Source organism: Pseudochaenichthys georgianus, chromosome 6 (assembly GCF_902827115.2).
Source record: "Pseudochaenichthys georgianus chromosome 6, fPseGeo1.2, whole genome shotgun sequence".
Classification (NCBI taxonomy): domain Eukaryota; kingdom Metazoa; phylum Chordata; class Actinopteri; order Perciformes; family Channichthyidae; genus Pseudochaenichthys; species Pseudochaenichthys georgianus.
The window spans coordinates 37,347,011-37,363,834 of record NC_047508.1 but is presented as its reverse complement, the minus strand read 5'-3'; the positions used below and the strand labels follow the sequence as shown (position 1 = coordinate 37,363,834).

Below are 16,824 nucleotides of genomic sequence, written 5' to 3'. Positions count from 1 at the left end.
TGTTTAGTCTTTTTTTCATGTCTTATAAATATTGACATTCCCTAAGGAAGGTTACTATTGTAACAGTATCAGGTCTAAAACCACCAGGGGACAGTTTCAGTTTCATTCAGGCCATAAAACTGTTAAACACCTAAACTAAGAACATCCATAACATTCACCTGTTTTTCAATGTACAAATTAGTTATCACTTGTCTCTTATGGCACTACTTATATTCTATTTATTTGCACTATTTATCTGTTTTATTGTGTTGGAGCCTGTGACCTAAGATTTTTTCATCGACATAACTACACTGTAGCTATGAACGAATGACAAAAAAAGCCTTGAATCTTGAAACTATGGAAATACATTTGAGAAATGTAATTAGTAAATATAACAGTAGGGGGCAGCAACACCCTTAAAGACATTGGTCTATATACACGAAGAAAATGATGACCAACGAGGGGCCATAGAAGTAGAATATCCAGATCAGTTTGCTCTAATTAAATTAATTGTCCTGTTGGATTCAATTGTGTAGGGTTATTTGTGTTTTCATTGGTTGGTTCCTATTCCTATTGACGTTTCAAAGCACATCATGTTGAATAATATAATATTCCTGTTTCTGGTGTGTACCATAAGTAGGTAGAATCCATATATATCCAGTTAAAGTCAACATATTACAGTATCTATTTACAATGCATTTCAGATGTGTCTGTGATTCATTCTCTATTTTAATTTCTAAAGAAGCACAAACACGATACATTATTAGGAAATACTGGAAAATATAGCAGCATTTTTGCAGTACTAAGTATAAACTTAGCTACATGCCTGTCTATGTGGTTTGATTATGTCCAGGCTGCTGCTGTATTGTTTTGATTAGGAACATCATTTGCACAGGTAGAGATACGGATTACGTTATCTAAGGTTAGTTTTCATTCGATGATTTTGATAAATATACATTCAATATTTCAGTTAACATAGTACGAAATCTCATCTTGACGAGTTAATGTAACCTACAGCAAAAAAATAGGTGCCCGTATGCTAGCTGACTGCTAACTGAGTGCTAACGCTAGCTAGGAACATCAGTCCAATATCCTAGAGTTAGACGATTGTTTCTGATGATATCTTCAATATGTCTTTGCTTTTAAACATTTCCGTTGGTTAATATAAGACAGTCAATGACCGTCCTACATGGTGAAAAGCGCATTTTATGCACCGCAGCTGTTAACACTGACATTAGCTAATTTGTATAACCGAAGCTAGCTAATAAAAATGCTCACACCAATTGTGAGAATATCATCGACATTTAAACGTTTGCCGATTTAAAATGACATACGTTGCTACGTTACATTAGATTCTGACCACTCACTAACGAGTGTGACTATATTGTCTTACCATATTAACACAGCATTTGCTAACACCAACGCTTTCAACCCTGCTGACTGGGTGCTCATACAGAAGCATTAAGGACCTCACAGTAACGTTATTACAACCAATAAACAACGCTCAATGCTAACATAACAACAACATGTGCTAATTACTTTTCTTTAGCCATTTCTTTCGGATTTAAAGTATAGGATAGCACAGTTTGTAGGTCTATGTTTGCCTTGTATTTCTTACAGCCTATTATAGGATGCATAGCTTGGAATAGGAATATTTAAATGCTTGCAAACAGTCATATATATCATCATTTAAATATACAGAGCAATGCTTGAGGAGTCTTAAAAGATAAACGCATTTTCTGTGTGTAAAGTGAACTTAAGAAACAGTGAAGCATTTAGTGTAGAGATGTAGTACTCTGTCCACGTTAAACCATGTATCATTGTATCATGTATTGTGTGCGTTCACCCAGCAGAGGGTACTATGGCATAGCTTTTATTTGTGAGGTTTGAGAAGCAAAACACTTGGAATATAAAGTATTTTACATGTTTGTTTGAGTGTTTATTCATAGTTAAGCATCAGCATCTTAAAGCCCTACCTGCTGGTACAGTTTGTTTAATAGGCGACACACCTTGTGTTTGTCAGTATCTGTATGACTGTGATGTGTCACTAGAATCTGACCTCAGGCATCACAGAGTATGAGAGAGAAACCTTGCCGAACTGATGCTGCTGTTGGGGGAATTTCCCCCTCATTTTCTTCCCAACAGTGCTTTTTGTGGTAGACGGCTAATTCCTCTGTGACTTTTCCCACAGTACTTAGTGACATGGGTCAAAACCACATCCAGGATACAGAGGCTTGCTTCCCACGTAGTTATTTAGAAGAGGGGCAAAAGGTTAAAACACAACCTGGGCTGTTTGCCCGGAAGAGCCCTGAGTCAGTATATTTTTAATTAGGTGCTTCCTGAATTAATTTAGAATTATTCGATTTTTTGTGTTTCATAACTGACCTAATATTATTCTAAGCAGAGTTCCTTTAGAATATTTGTTCGCCGGTCAACATGTCCGTTAAAGTTGAATTCTTCCGGACAAATTTGAAAAGTGCCGGTCAAAGGTCTTCTTTGTTATTTATTGAGCTTTAAAAAAAAATAATATTCGATATTAAACAAACTAATTATAGTAGATTAACTATTCAAAAGTGTACAGTAACTTACTGACGCAGCCCGTCAGTATCATGCAGCTCGCGGATCAGTAATTCTTTCACACACACATACGGGTATTGGGCCGAGGGCGACACTGTACTTCCGGTATGCGCCATTTCACGCGAGGTGCAAGCAGAATATCTTAGTCTATTGGCTTAATCAATATCTAGTCAACTCTAAAATACCACATATATGCAATGGCATGATAATATTATTGTGACAAGTGGGGTATTCACTTGGTGTTTCCAGAAGATAGACGTAGATGCTGCCAAAATCGACCGAAGGCCACTTTCGAGAGTCGTTTTTCCATACGTCTGCAGGCAGTCTGTAAGGGCAATCGGACAACCCACACTCTCTAGTTTACGCTGGTAACGACCTAGAGCACACCCCTCAAGTCCAGAGATGTAATCCGAAGACATGCAGCGATTTCTTCAGTCGTTAATTCAGAAAAAAAATCTAGTGCGCTCTGCCTGGCTACGTTAGCTAGCTGTTTATATTAGCACCTCCAGGATATTTGCACCTCCAGGAAAATGGCGTATTTATATATATATATATATATGGCGCACGTTGCATTGTAGGTAGCTCGTGACGTCACTGTGTGTAAAAGAATGAGTGACCATCACCCGACACTGGCCGACAGTAAAACTAAACATATCTATAACTAGTTTAGGTAGTTTGAGAGGTCATTAAAATAGCTACGTGTGATATTCGAACCTGAAGTGTGTTTTAGTGATGGCCACTGAAGCTTCGAACGGAGCTTCAACCCTGGACTTCCTATTTCATAGAAGCAGTGCTTCGAAGCTTGCTTCAAATCACGTGACATGTGACGTCCGAAGCAGCAACTGCTTCAAATCACGTGACATGTGACGTCCGAACCAGCAACTGCTTCATTTCCTGAATGAATCACTTGACTGGTTCACGGTCCATTCACGCGATTCAGGCTGCGGCCACACGAGGACGAAAACGGCTAAACGCATAGGATTAACGCAAACGCAATCGCAAACAAGCTTCCGTCCACACGCAATAGTTATCCGGATAGTGTCTGCCCACACGAGACCGCTCCGTTTAGCTCCAACCGCTAGAGAAGCTGCAGTACATATGCAGGAGCCTCTACGTGGCGCTGTAACTTCCTCCACCAAAGCAGCGAAGAAGCATGGTTGTCATGGTTGCCCTTCTGTTTATTCTCCGCGGTGGGGGCCGAGGGAACCAGGCAGAGTTTTTCGCCAGTCAGCGTGTATTAAAGTTTAAATCTTCCGGACAAAATTATAAAAGTGCCGGTCAAAGGTCTTCTTTGTTATTTATTGAGCTTTAAAACAAATGAATAACGACTCTATATAATATAATAATAAAATACACGGAGCCTCTCTTTTCCCTCCCTCTCTTCGGACAGCGTCAGTGTCTGTCTCATGCAGCAGCTGATCCAGAAATGAGTGACCCGGTCGACAGTAAAAATAAACATATTTATAACTAGTTTAGGGAGTTTGAGAGGTAATTAAAATAGCTAAGGGTGATGATCTGACTTGTGTGTTTTGCTGCAGCGGGAGGAGCTGCAGGTGAGCAGAGCTGCGTGTCTCCGTCCTGTCAGATTAGACTTCACTCGCGTTTAGGTCCATATCGAGAGAAAGATAAATAATCTGAATTCAGGGTGCAGTTTACTTTGACGCGGGGGTGAGCAGCAGAGGTGGGGAGAGGCGGGGCTATTGCCTCATCATTATCAGAAAATGATCGTATAGGGCGTACACACGGAGCCGTTGGACACCCCAGAGCGTTGCGTATGCCGTTCTATCCACCTTGGGACCCGTTATCGTTTCCTCAGTCGTTTAGTGCCGTATTCGGTCGTCCTCGTGTGGCCGAACGGTCTATATGACACTAAACAGTAACGCAAACGACCGTTTTCGTCCTCGTGTGGCCGCAGCCTCAATGCACTGCCTCGTCTCGATTCTGACAGGTGACAGGTTGAAACAGTTTCAAATTTGAGCGCTTCAACACTTTATAACCACTCTAAACAATGCGCAATGTGTGGGTTGTTGTCGTAGTTTGCGTTGTTGCTGTTGAGTTGTTGTTGGCATTGCATTTGAATTGGATCATTATAGAGCAAGCCAGGAAGAAAGATAGGTCGTTCTGGCTCGGGAAAAACTTCGAAATGTGGAGAAGCTGTGAACAAAAAGAAAATGAGTAATATAAAAACACTTCAATGGTCTAAGGAATAGATAGCCCAGTGGGTAGAGCCGGCGGCCAGGATGCAGCGATGTCCTCTGCGCAGCTGGTTCAAAGCCCGGAATGGATGTACTTTTAATCCTTGCTTTTCAACTTTAATACTTTAATAACTGATAAAAGGCCCTCTCCTCCCAAAAAAATGTCCAGCACTCTCTAGTCTCTTCTCAATAACCCAATACACACAATTATCAATCTTTAATTGCAAATAGAACATGATATTCAGTCTTAGTGTGTGTGCATCGAATATTTTTCAAGGCAAAGATACGTTAAACCTACTGCAGCCTTGCACTTCGCCAGGAGAGGTCGCTGTAACTGAAGCTTCGAGAAATGAACCTATTTCCGACACAATTGTCCAAGTGGTTCGACGCTTCATTCAAAGCTTCATTTTGCCATCACTAGTGTGTTTTGTTCCGCTCACCGCTGCATGTGATCACGCAGAGCTGCGTGTCGACTCGTCAGCAGCAGCTGATCTCTCTCTCCCGTCAGATTAGACTTTACTCGCGTTTATGTCCATATCGATCAGATCTAGCTAATGATAGGAATACCTGCTTATCAAAAGACACCTAAACAATAAGCGTCGCTATGCAACCGGGTGAGGCCGCAAAGTATAGCGCAGCATTATGCATTTGTTTACATGCCCACCGGAACCCCGAGGCATTACCAACAGATCAACGCACAATCAACCCACACAGGACATCTCTTTCTCCTCATTAAGTGTTAGACATTAGAATGGACTCTTCTTGTCTGTCACATACTCTTTTGTCTGTCACATAAGTGGGCAAGTTGCGCAACTGATGCGGTATTGCGCTAAGCAGAAATTATTTTGACCGGACACTTTGACCGGAGAGATTTAGATTTGCCGGTCTTCAGCATATTTTACCGGTCATAGTCCGGTAATTACCGGCTAACGGGAACTCTGAAAAGTAGTTAGTAGTAAAAATGTGTTTCAAGCTATGATATAACTAGTAAAAAAAAAAAATCTGTCCACAACACGACTCTCTTGAAAGCGTAGTTTGAACAGAAGTTCAGCTAGAGAACAGATTTTATTTCCCAGAGATTTTTGAGATGTAGCTGTTTTCTTCCAAGTGACAGTTCAACAGCTACTTCCTTTTGTTGAAAATAGGCTAAAATAGCATCTAAGGAGTGGGGGTGTTGTTGTTTTGTTTCATTAAATTGCTCATTTCTATTAGAGGAAGTGTGACTGGCCAAGAGCACGTTTGGAGCCAAGATTGGCAGGAGTTTGCGGAAAAGCGATAGCGTACAATACTGATGATTGACAATTCAACAATCCGCGTTTCGCTCAAACCCTGTCTCAAAGTGCTTCATTCACATTCATCGGGATAAAATGTGTGTCTCAGTTTATCTGACTCCTCCAGGTGACAAGCCTTACCTTAACTAATGGATGACCTTTCAAGATCATATATGGTAGGAAAGTGTGTAGCTCTAACCAGAGATGAGCAAAAAACAAAGACTAGAAACCAGACTGGAGCCAATGACTCATGAGTGGTGACTTCACTTGGACTTTTGCCTTTTGAATGAAAAAAACGTAATTACCTTCCCGCAAGCTGGCCACAAATAAATGACTTTCTTTTCATTTCCTGAATCACTAACATTAAGGCTATTTGTTCAAGTCAACACTTAATACGCCAGATCAACTTTATTTGAAACAATCCAACAGCCTCCAATCAAGCTGCAGGAAACAACCATGGAAAATAAATTCTTTGTCACTGAGCCCATTTGGAAAAAATTATACAGAAGAATAGATATTTTCTTTGAGCACAAAGACTATGAGTTGGTCAATGAAAGGGCATATTTTGCGATAATTGAGATTTACTTGTGACTTTCAGAACAATGTCTTTGTCTCACGTCGAGCTTTCATCCTACTGGTTTGAGAAGTTTCCTATTCTAACATCTCCCTCTGTTCTTTCCCCCAGATCTTCACCGTAGTCATCGTGGTCATGGAGGAGCAGACCGCCTCTCCTGGAGCCAACGCCGACAACAACGGCCAGAGAAATGGAGACGAGGTAAGAGCTGGACTTCCAATTCAAACTCCAATGAGTGTCCTGCCATTACATAACACACAGGTGCTACCTGAAGCTTAAACACATCTCTGTTTTTGTCATCTCTGCAGAAGCCCCGACGTGGCAACTGGACCAAGGGGAGGAAGAGGAAGAAGCCGATGAAGGACAGCAACGCACCCAAGGCCCCCCTCACGGGCTACGTCCGCTTCATGAACGACAGACGGGAGCAGCTTCGGGCCGAGCGTCCGGACGTGCCCTTCCCAGAGATCACCAGGATGCTGGGCAACGAGTGGAGCAAGCTGCCCCCCGAGGAGAAGCAGGTCAGTGAGGAAGATCCAGACTGAGAAAACAACTGTGAGGAATCATGTGTCAATGAGGGTTGGATAAATGACTAATTACAAACATTTTTGTCTGATATTCCAATTGCAGTATAATTCACAATTTAGAGGGAATTTTCATTTTTGAAACATTCGCAGTAAGATTTAGAAGACTGGAGTTTGCCCTTTCCTGTCGTGAGTTATAGGTTTTTGTGCATGATAATGGTCTGCAAAGGCTAACATCTTACCAAGGTTTCTCTCCTACACACATTGGACTCTTTGATTACTTATGTAATATAGTGACATCACTATGTAACCCTTGTGCTTCTATTGGCTAGCGCTCCAACATATTGTACGTTATAGGCTGAGGGGCGGGACCTCTCTCCCATAGTCAATTTTGTGTATTACTCTGTTTAAATGTTCCCATGGAAACATCAACGTCTTCATCAGTTTTTATACTGTAAATATGAATGCAACAAAGGGAGCTAACTAAGATGATATCGGTTTTGAAAAAGCAGCGATGAGGGAATCAACAGACCAGAGGCAGGACAGCCAGCAGCTAAATCTGTTCAGTGTTTGATTATCAAAGTGATGGATTTTTAATTGTCATTACTTTCAGTAATCGCTCCAACGGTGCCCCAAAGCGCCGGACAGAAATGTTCAGCTGCAACCTGCCAGCACTTAAGCACTGAAGCCACATTTACCACTCTCAAACCAGCAGAGACCTTATCTCTTTTTCCCTGTCCACAAAAGCGTGTCGGAACAAAAGCCTGTTGAGTCCATGGTGTCACTGTTTCAGAGCTGACAAAACACTGACTTATACATGGCTGTGTTTGCTAGTTTGACATCCTTTACAGATTGTTTTGCCATACTTGATGGCATCTTGTATTGTGTCCTAGATACGCCCTCAACTGGGATGCAAGAATAACAGAAAAAGAATACAAAGGGATGAAGTTGCTGAGAGAAAAACAGTCGAGTTCAGGCAGATTTTTCATAACAATTTGATATTCCACTTCAAAGATATCTGAGGTGATATTGTGATTCAACCACGGGGAACTTTCGGTGGCCTTTAAAAACAAAATGACAGATCATGAATCAACAAAATGATTATGCGTTTCCACATGTTCTTTTATCAAAATGCATCAACTTGGTCTGCTAGCGAAATAGCTAGTGCTTTATCAGTGTGCTGCTTTTCTTGGCTCTCTTTCAAGAAGAAGATTAGGAAATGTTTTGTTTTGAAAAGCAAAGGCTGGATAGAGCCTGAGAGCTTTCTGCTGATGTGTTCTAATTGTTAAAACCACGAGTTTCAGAGCTCATCGGATCCACTTTCCTGGCACCAGGTCTTTGCTCAAAGATGGATTTAGAAGTGTTTCCTCTAATTCCAAACTAATGATAATACAAGATGCTTTAATCTGTTTTAAGCCTCGTATTACAGTAGGTTATTAATTTGGAAATGACAGTTTTTTGCCTTTTGAAAGAAACTAATCCTGATAAGATAAAGAACTCCTCCAAACCCTCATATTTGACTGAGTCCTTCCAACTCTCCTCACCTTTCTTTCTTCTCTCTGCAGCGATACTTGGATGAGGCGGAGCGAGATAAGGAGCGCTACATGCAGGAGCTGGAGAAGTACCAGAAGACGGAGGCCTACAAACATTTCACCAGGAAGAGTTCAGGAGAAGCAGAAAGGCAAGCGACACAGGGGAGGTGAGGTCTGGGTAGAGAGGCAGCAGGGGTCGAGTAGAATCAACCATTAAAACTAGTGTAGCGACGTCACCTCCAATAAAAATGCCCCAATGACTTCAACTGAAGATATCAAAAAGCCCTGCATACTTTGAACAGGTGGACCAAACCATTACGATCACACATAGGTGACGATATGTTTAGGGATGTCACAAGTTTAAATTAAAGACAAATGAGTTGTGGAAAAAATAGTTTCATAACGGACAACGAATAAAATGTGCGCAGTCTTAATAACATCATTATTATACGAAAACTAAAAGCACAATTAGCATTTTAGCTCAAACAACCTTCTAGTCTGGCAGTTAGCCCACCAACATATTAAAGCTCTGCTGTTTGAAAAGCAGTTGGCAAGATAAAAATGTTATATATCTGGTGACAATCAGATCAACCAGCTATTATATTGGTGGACTACTGCTTCCAGGTCGACTAAAAAGGACATAAATATATGATGAATACGTTTAGGAAGCTCTCAATTGATTATGTAGTTGTGTGTCTATTTTCCTTTTAAGTTAGTTTACATTAAGAAATAAATACAGGTATGTACTTGTAATGTTCTTAAACATTTGGTTTTAAGCATAAAGATGCCAGTGAGCAAGGCACCAAACCACTACATTTTAATTTATTTTAATTTTAACTTTACTTAACCAGGATAGGTCTCAGTGAGATTTAAAATATCCTTTTCAAGAGCGTCTGGCCCAGGAATGGTAACAGCACAGTTACAGCACATTTTAAAACCCACAGTCACAACACAGTCACACAACAGCTAGCCAAAGCATTTACGGCCACAGCGGCTGATTCAAGGTCAGTTGGAGTAGCTTTGAGTTTGTTTAAAGAGACCAGCTCTCTGACTTTCAGCTCAACTTGCAGCTGGTTCCAAGCCGCAGGAGCAGCTGTAACTGAACGCCCTCCTCCCTATTTCAGTGCGGACTTTTGGTTCATGATCTGGGTAATGATGTTGGTTTGTTTGGTTTGCTCGTGTTGCTGCTTCATTTGATACAAGATGTCAGTGTTTATAAATAAATAAGGCTAAGAAGGCAAATGGTTGCAGGGTTTGATTATATCATATGAATACATGCCTATTTAGTGTTGAAAGTCAACACTCAGATTTGCTTTCCTCAGTCGATGTAAATGTGGCCGAGGAAAAGAGGTACTTTTGGAGTTCATGGCAGTTCCCGTTAAGAGTTGGAGTGTAATCTGAGGCCGAGGAGCCGTGACTGTCTCGCACAAACACATGGTCTTAATTTCAGTTCAAAAATGTCGACGACAAACAGCTCTACCTTGGCAACAATTCCTAAAGTAGATGATCTGCTCTGTTTCAGGTGAACCACAAAGGAGAGGGGCGGAGGATGGCTTTTGTATTGCTCTCATTCAGTGATCTGTTCACAAAGTAGTAAAAGCTCGCTGCGTCGGGGGAATCATGAATCATCCTCTGTCCTCTCTCTTTCCTTCCTCTCCAGATGCTGGCACCAGGTAGCCAACGAAGCTCTTCACGAGGTCAGCTAACTCTTTCCCGCCCGATCACGATCACTGTCTCTGAGAATAAAATAGATTCCTGTCCACGCAAGGAAATCTCACAACATCGATCTAAAAGATTCACATGGTTATGAATACAATAGAAGCGGTTTGTTTTGACTTTAAAAGTGAAACTCATGCAAATATTATTAGATTAGATTACCACGAATTTCAGTTTGCATCAACCCAAATTAGTACAAAGAGTAGATAAAGTGCAGATAAGGATACAGTACATCCAGGTATATGTGTTACTGTATATACATGTTGTTGCATACATGGTCCATAAATATGAAATGTACTGTATACACAACAGGATAGCAAAAGTGCTGGCGGTAATATTAACCAGGGACGTGCACAGGTACGGGCTAATGTTGCCCGGGCAACGGCCCTTTTGAACTTTTTGCTGACCTGCCCCTCTGGAGAGCGTAAGTCTTTTTTTTCTGTTGTGGCCGAATAAACATGATAAGCCACAATTAGTATGTTGAGTCTCGCTGCGATAAAACACACCTTGTCAGCGCTGTCATCTGCCCCCAGTCACGTGACTTGTTTACAATCTGACAGCTGAAGCAAAGGAAAGTCCTCCGAGTCCGGTCCGGCCTCATATTGGCTATGGTGATCATGTGCCTGCCTGGCACTTTGGTGGCAAAATCCCCGGTCCATCTGTCCCCGGAAATGTTTCTGTTTTTAAATATGCTTAAATTGATTTTGAGTTTTCTCAGGGCAGTTAGAGTATAGGGGACAAACCGGGACTTTACTTCCTCTTGACACCGTCGGCTATTCACAAAAAAAAAAAAACCTAAGTATACTTGTTATTGTGTTTCTGTCTTTCTGTGTCTTTTCATCTGCTCCGTAAACTCCCTCGCTCTCTTTTCTGATCGCCCTCTCTCACATACGGGGGAACACTTCACTGTCCCGCTTCATTGTAGGATTTCTGCCATGTCTCTACTTTAGTTTGACCATCTCTGTTATTAAGTCATGGAATACTAAATACATAAGTAATTAGATACCTTACCGTTACTGCGCTCATAATGAATCATAAGAATAAGAATAATGCGTATTGAACTGGTTTAATCAATTAGTGATTTATTTAAGGCACAGCAGTTACAATGGTCAAAACTAGATTAAAACAGAATTGTCCGCATTTATCTTTAACAGTTACTAACATTAGATATGTTAATGAGATATGGACCGCAAACAATTTTTTTCCCATGTTTAATTTTTTTTATTTTTTTAATAAAAAGTTCTTACGTTTTCAGGGGGGCGGCCCTTTTTCTAGTTTAGAGCAATAGCCCCTCCAAATGTCTATGCACGTCCCTGATATTAACACATTTAGTTTCCTGGGTGCGAAAAAAGGCACAATTTGAATTTATTTTGAGTTTGTGTTACCATGGTTTTCTGTTATTTTCTCACCCAGGAAACTAAATCTGCTTTGTTAGCCCTCCTCTTGCTCAACCCATTAAATGCTTATTGTTACATCACTAAAGCTGCATTAATCCTCTTTGGTGCTGTGTTTTGTGTTCCTAATCCAAACACTTGCTTTTGATAAGTGTGTCATTCATTTGTATTAAGTTTCTGCCTTTGTGAGGCTTATAGCATTCTGCTGAGGGGGTTATGGTCAAGGTGACTTTTTTTGGAATCAGCATCCCTGCGTGGATTCCCCCTCCACAGATTTCAAAGCACACGGATTCAGCATACATTTCATCATGTTATGAAATGAGAAAGGACGATGCGTTCTTTCAGAGGAAGGAGTAAACCTGCGCTGTGTCTTTGTGAAACACAATTTGATTGCGAACCATTTCAAGGCCTTTGATATCTTAGCAGCACTGCTGATGAAATTACTTTGCCTTCCTCATTTCTTAAATTGTATCACTGTATTTCCCCTGTGGCAAGGTATAACATCAATTACCCACCCACCTACCAACCACATAGATAAATGACCAGCTCTCACTGTCGGTGTGTTCTCTCTTCAGCTTATCCCCTTTCTGTCTCTGATCAACAGAAGGAGGGTGAAGGGAAGGACAGAAACTGTGTTCGACATACCGATCTTCACCGAGGAGTTCCTCAACCACAGCAAAGGTAAAGTGCTTCAACTCAGCCAGCTCGGTTTGTTGCCGCACTGTAACTTTTTCAAACATCCATTCGTCTAAGTGTTTCTAAACGTGTTCATGGCTACCTCAAGATAACTTTGTTTAAAAGTGCTCCCAGAATACTTCCACAAACTCAGCGACGCTCTGAACTTTGAAAAGAGCACACCTCTCTCAAGCAGATTAAATATGAATGCCGCTGTGTCCCCCGCTTTCTCTGTGTGTTTGTGTACAACAGCGCGCGAGGCTGAGATGCGGCAGCTGCGAAAGACCAACATGGAGTACGAGGAGCGTAACGCGGCGCTGCAGAAACACGTGGAGAGCATGCGCGGCGCCGTGGAGAGGCTGGAGGGCGACGTGATGCAGGAGAGGGGACGCAACGGGCTGCTCCACCAGCACCTGGAGACCCTGAGACAGGCGCTCACCTCCAGCTTCTCCTCCGTGCCTCTGCCAGGTGAGGATCCATATCACTGTCTGGCTGCTAAACACTCAGAACTGTTACAGGATGTGTATTTTGTAAATTGTGTAACTTTTTTATTATAATTTTTAACTTTAATACTTTTTTATGTATGCTTCTTCGGTAACATTAAGCTGTCTTTGGCTCTTTTCTGCTGTAACAATGTACATGTCCCCTCTGTGGGACTAATGATGGTATTCTGATTCTGAATCCCAGTTTCAAACATGGCACAAAAAAACTCTCAAGGCCTTTTCACACGGGGGAAAAGTTTGACTTTAAATATATCATAATGTGTCAGGATTTTATCATGGAAGTTAATGGAAGTGCTTCTTGTATGCGCTGCTTTTGTCAAGGTTGAAAGGAGAAGCAAAGTTAACCAGCATGTACCGTACTTTTCGGACTATAAGCCGCGACTTTTTTCCCCATTTTTTTTGTATGGCTAACGGCCACTAGGGAACCTCCTAAATCTATGGATTTTACAGGTAAAATTAACCACCTTTAACACTATGGGCTCTATGACCGGTCCGCGCCCGCCACCTTTAAGCGGCGGGCTCCAGCAGGAAAAGCTGGAGGCCGGAAAAGAGTGAGACAGGTAGCGCGCCAAAGTAAAAGTGGAACCGAGAGACAGAACGAGAGCAAGACAGACGGACAATTTAGCTGCTTTATAATACGAAAAGTACGGTAGTTGTTTTATAATTAAAAAAAAAAAAGCTATTCATTCATACCCCAGGGCTCGAGCTTAAGGACGTCCCGTCGTCCCGGGGCCGGAAAAAAAAGTGTCGGGGAGGATAAAAAATAATTTTGGGACGAATTTGGGGCGAGAGTTAAAATAAAAATATCCTGCTAACTCTACTACAAACGGCGATGAAAATGAAACCGACTGCACGTTTTGTGTAGCACACAGTTATTAAACCTCCTTGTCAACATAAACTTACACACGCACAAAACATTTAGCAACCCGCGAAATGGCTGTGCCCGCGAATTCCTGGTCCGCAAATTCGCGCTCTCTATGGTCTAGCCAGATTAATATAATATGGCTCTGGGTCTAGCTATGTACTGAGTGTGTGTATTTCGCGGGTTGAGTGATGTACAATGACAATGGCATCCCGTGGAGGAATTCTGAAATGTTTTACCGTTACATCACAAAAACGCACAGCAGAACCAGACCCTGGAGCGCCGGCCTCTTTATTTACTTACTCCTCTTCATCCCCTATGAGTAATAAGGCTGAGATGAGAACCCTCCATCGTATTTAGTCCTTAGCAATATGCTGCCTCTCCCCATGTAGGGATGGGTACCAAGCCCCGGTATTAAACGGGCCCCGGGCCGGAATTATTAAAGACAGTGGTAACGTTAAGCTCCGACGTTATCAGACTTTTTATCGGTACAGGAGACATTTAAAAAATATATGTCATATGTGTTATTGCTACAAACACATTATATCGCAGTTTTAGTTTCACCAACTCCGTTTCTAATATGCAATAAGACTAAAACATGCGTCGATTATGTATTTTCGAGTTTTCCAATCCAGGTGAGATCTCTCTGTCCCATCTATGTGCGAGGGGGCGGGGCAGTTCGTAAAGGTCTCCTGACTGTGTTACAGACTGTCATCCTGGTTAGTGGTTACTCTGGGTTCTGTCTTCAGGACAGTGTTGGATTTTTTTTGATAATTGGATGGGACTTGATTGGATTCAATATTAGAGTAATTTTCTCGTTTGTTTAAATATATTTGGCCTTTGTTTATGTGATTGAATGATTTACTAAAATAAAAAGGTTGATGAATTATCATCTAATGATTTGTATGATGTTTTATTTATGTTAAAGGTCACTTTGAATGATTTTAACGAATGATAATGTAGAAAAAAGAAAAAAAAATCGGGACGGTCCACATTCATTTCGGGACGGCTTGGATTGTATTTCGGGACGGTTCCCGGAGGATGGGGAAAAAAGTTAGTCGAGAGCCCTGCATACCCATTTCGTACAACGTGATTGGTTGATGAAAAAAACTGAGAAAAATCGACCTTGTTTCTGAAAATGACGATGATTTTTCGCTGCATAGTTTTCACGTTTTATGTGAAAGTATTCCTAATAAAATGTCATGTGAACAGGATACACATGAAAAAAGGCATTCTTCTTAAAACAACATTGTTTATCGTTCTATCCGAGGACATTTTTCTAGCACTTTTCACTTTTTCATATACATGTAAGGGTTATTCCACCTAATTTGGAACAAGTGACATTTTGAGATAGTAATTTTTGTATTTGTTGTTGTTCTTTTGTTTCAATAAAAAGACGATGAATGACTCGGCACTATCCTAGACGACTCATTTAGGCTGGCACAACTGCAGCCTCCTGAGTTTGCAGATATTTGCTGATGGAGAGTTCATGTCTCCTCTGTCACGACGGTCTAGAATAAGAGCATTCGTTTTGGGAAACTCACAGCAATAAATATTTTATTTTTAATCAACATTCTGCTGTGTGTAGGAAAATGAAATTGATTTTCATTTATTTCTCAAAGTGAGCAATTTGGCTCTTGGGCCTGCTGATATTGATCAGTGCACAATATAAACCACTTTTGTCTTAATACCCCATACCAGTAATGCATCCCTTGACATGAATACTGTAGTAAACTATTTGCAACAAGGTCAGATTTTAAATTGAGACATGAATGATAATGTAGGAGTGTTCATAACGTCTCCGCTCGAGTGTATTTGCTGTTCTTTAAGAGACTTTTACCGTGTACTCAGGCTTTGGTCTTTTCTTAATTTTAACCTTATCATTTACATTTGAAGAATGTTTTCTCTCACTTTGTTCCTACTTGTTTTCTGCACACAGAGAACCCGTGCTGAGCTCACACCCACAGGTTTTCTCTTATAATTCTTCCTCCACACCTATTTGAATTTCTTGCTCGCACAGCAGAGACGGATTCTGCAAACAGTACTGGAATTATTTCATAAGAGCTTGACAATGAAAGATGATTGCAAAATCCACTTAAACCTAGCCTCAGGGAAGCTCCGTGGCACTTTCATTTCAGAAAAAGTGTCTATAAATTAATTACTGATAACATCAAAGCTTGTTCCGAGTGAAGGCTTTCCTTTGATTGCTTTTGTTATCACGGTAAATGAGCCATTTCCAGTTATTAACTTACTTTACAAAGGTTAACTACAATTGAAAACTTGATATACCGGTCATTAAACATGCTCACTATTAAATATTTGAATACACTACTGGGATATCCTTTGATGTGTTTGCAGCAACAGCACCTAGTAGTAGTAGAGGTAGTGTTGTGCTTGAATCAATCGTATTCTGATGGAAATTGTCATATTTATTTCTGGCATTGTCCAAAATATCCAAATATAAAATGCCCATAACTGTAAACACAAATGCTTATTCAAGGTTTTATCAGTAATTAGAAGTAAATATAACTTAGTAATATGATTTCTTAAGACAATTTAGTGGGTATGAATGAATATACTTTTAACGGTTTGTGCCGTCCTATGAGGATCTTTCAGCTAAAAGACCATTCCAAGTACTTATGTTTGAGTACTAATATCCTTCATTGTTGTCCTACAGCGAGTGGAGAGACGCCCACTCTGGACAGCATCGACTCCTACATGAAGAAGCTCCACAGCATCATCGTCAGCTGCCCCCAGGAGCACGAGAATCTCATCAACACTGTGAGGGACGTGGTCAACCGTCTGGACAGGTGAGAGACGCTGTTCCTTTCATGACTTTAGTAGACTTTAGAGCTGCAGATGATCGATTTACATTAGGGCTGGTTGATATAGAGAAAATCGAATGTTACAATAGTTCTGATGAAATATCTCGATTTTTTCTTTGGCCTCCATTGACTTTATTGAAGATAGAGTTGAAAAGGGTCTGAGGCCAATTTTGAGTCTGGGTCATTGGGCCAACAGCAAC

General features: G+C 41.0%; 1 protein-coding gene across 1 annotated transcript; it reads left to right on the top strand.

The window, feature by feature from the left end:
- The first annotated feature begins 823 nt into the window (after nucleotides 1–823).
- Nucleotides 824–16,613, top strand: LOC117447514 (high mobility group protein 20A-like). Its single transcript, XM_034084223.1, is given in 10 exon segments — nucleotides 824–901; nucleotides 6,708–6,797; nucleotides 6,905–7,114; nucleotides 8,683–8,778; nucleotides 8,780–8,819; nucleotides 10,312–10,346; nucleotides 12,364–12,387; nucleotides 12,389–12,440; nucleotides 12,687–12,902; nucleotides 16,477–16,613. Coding segments are annotated over 9 exon segments (876 nt in total). The 5' UTR covers nucleotides 824–901; nucleotides 6,708–6,731.
- The last annotated feature ends 211 nt before the right edge of the window (nucleotides 16,614–16,824 follow it).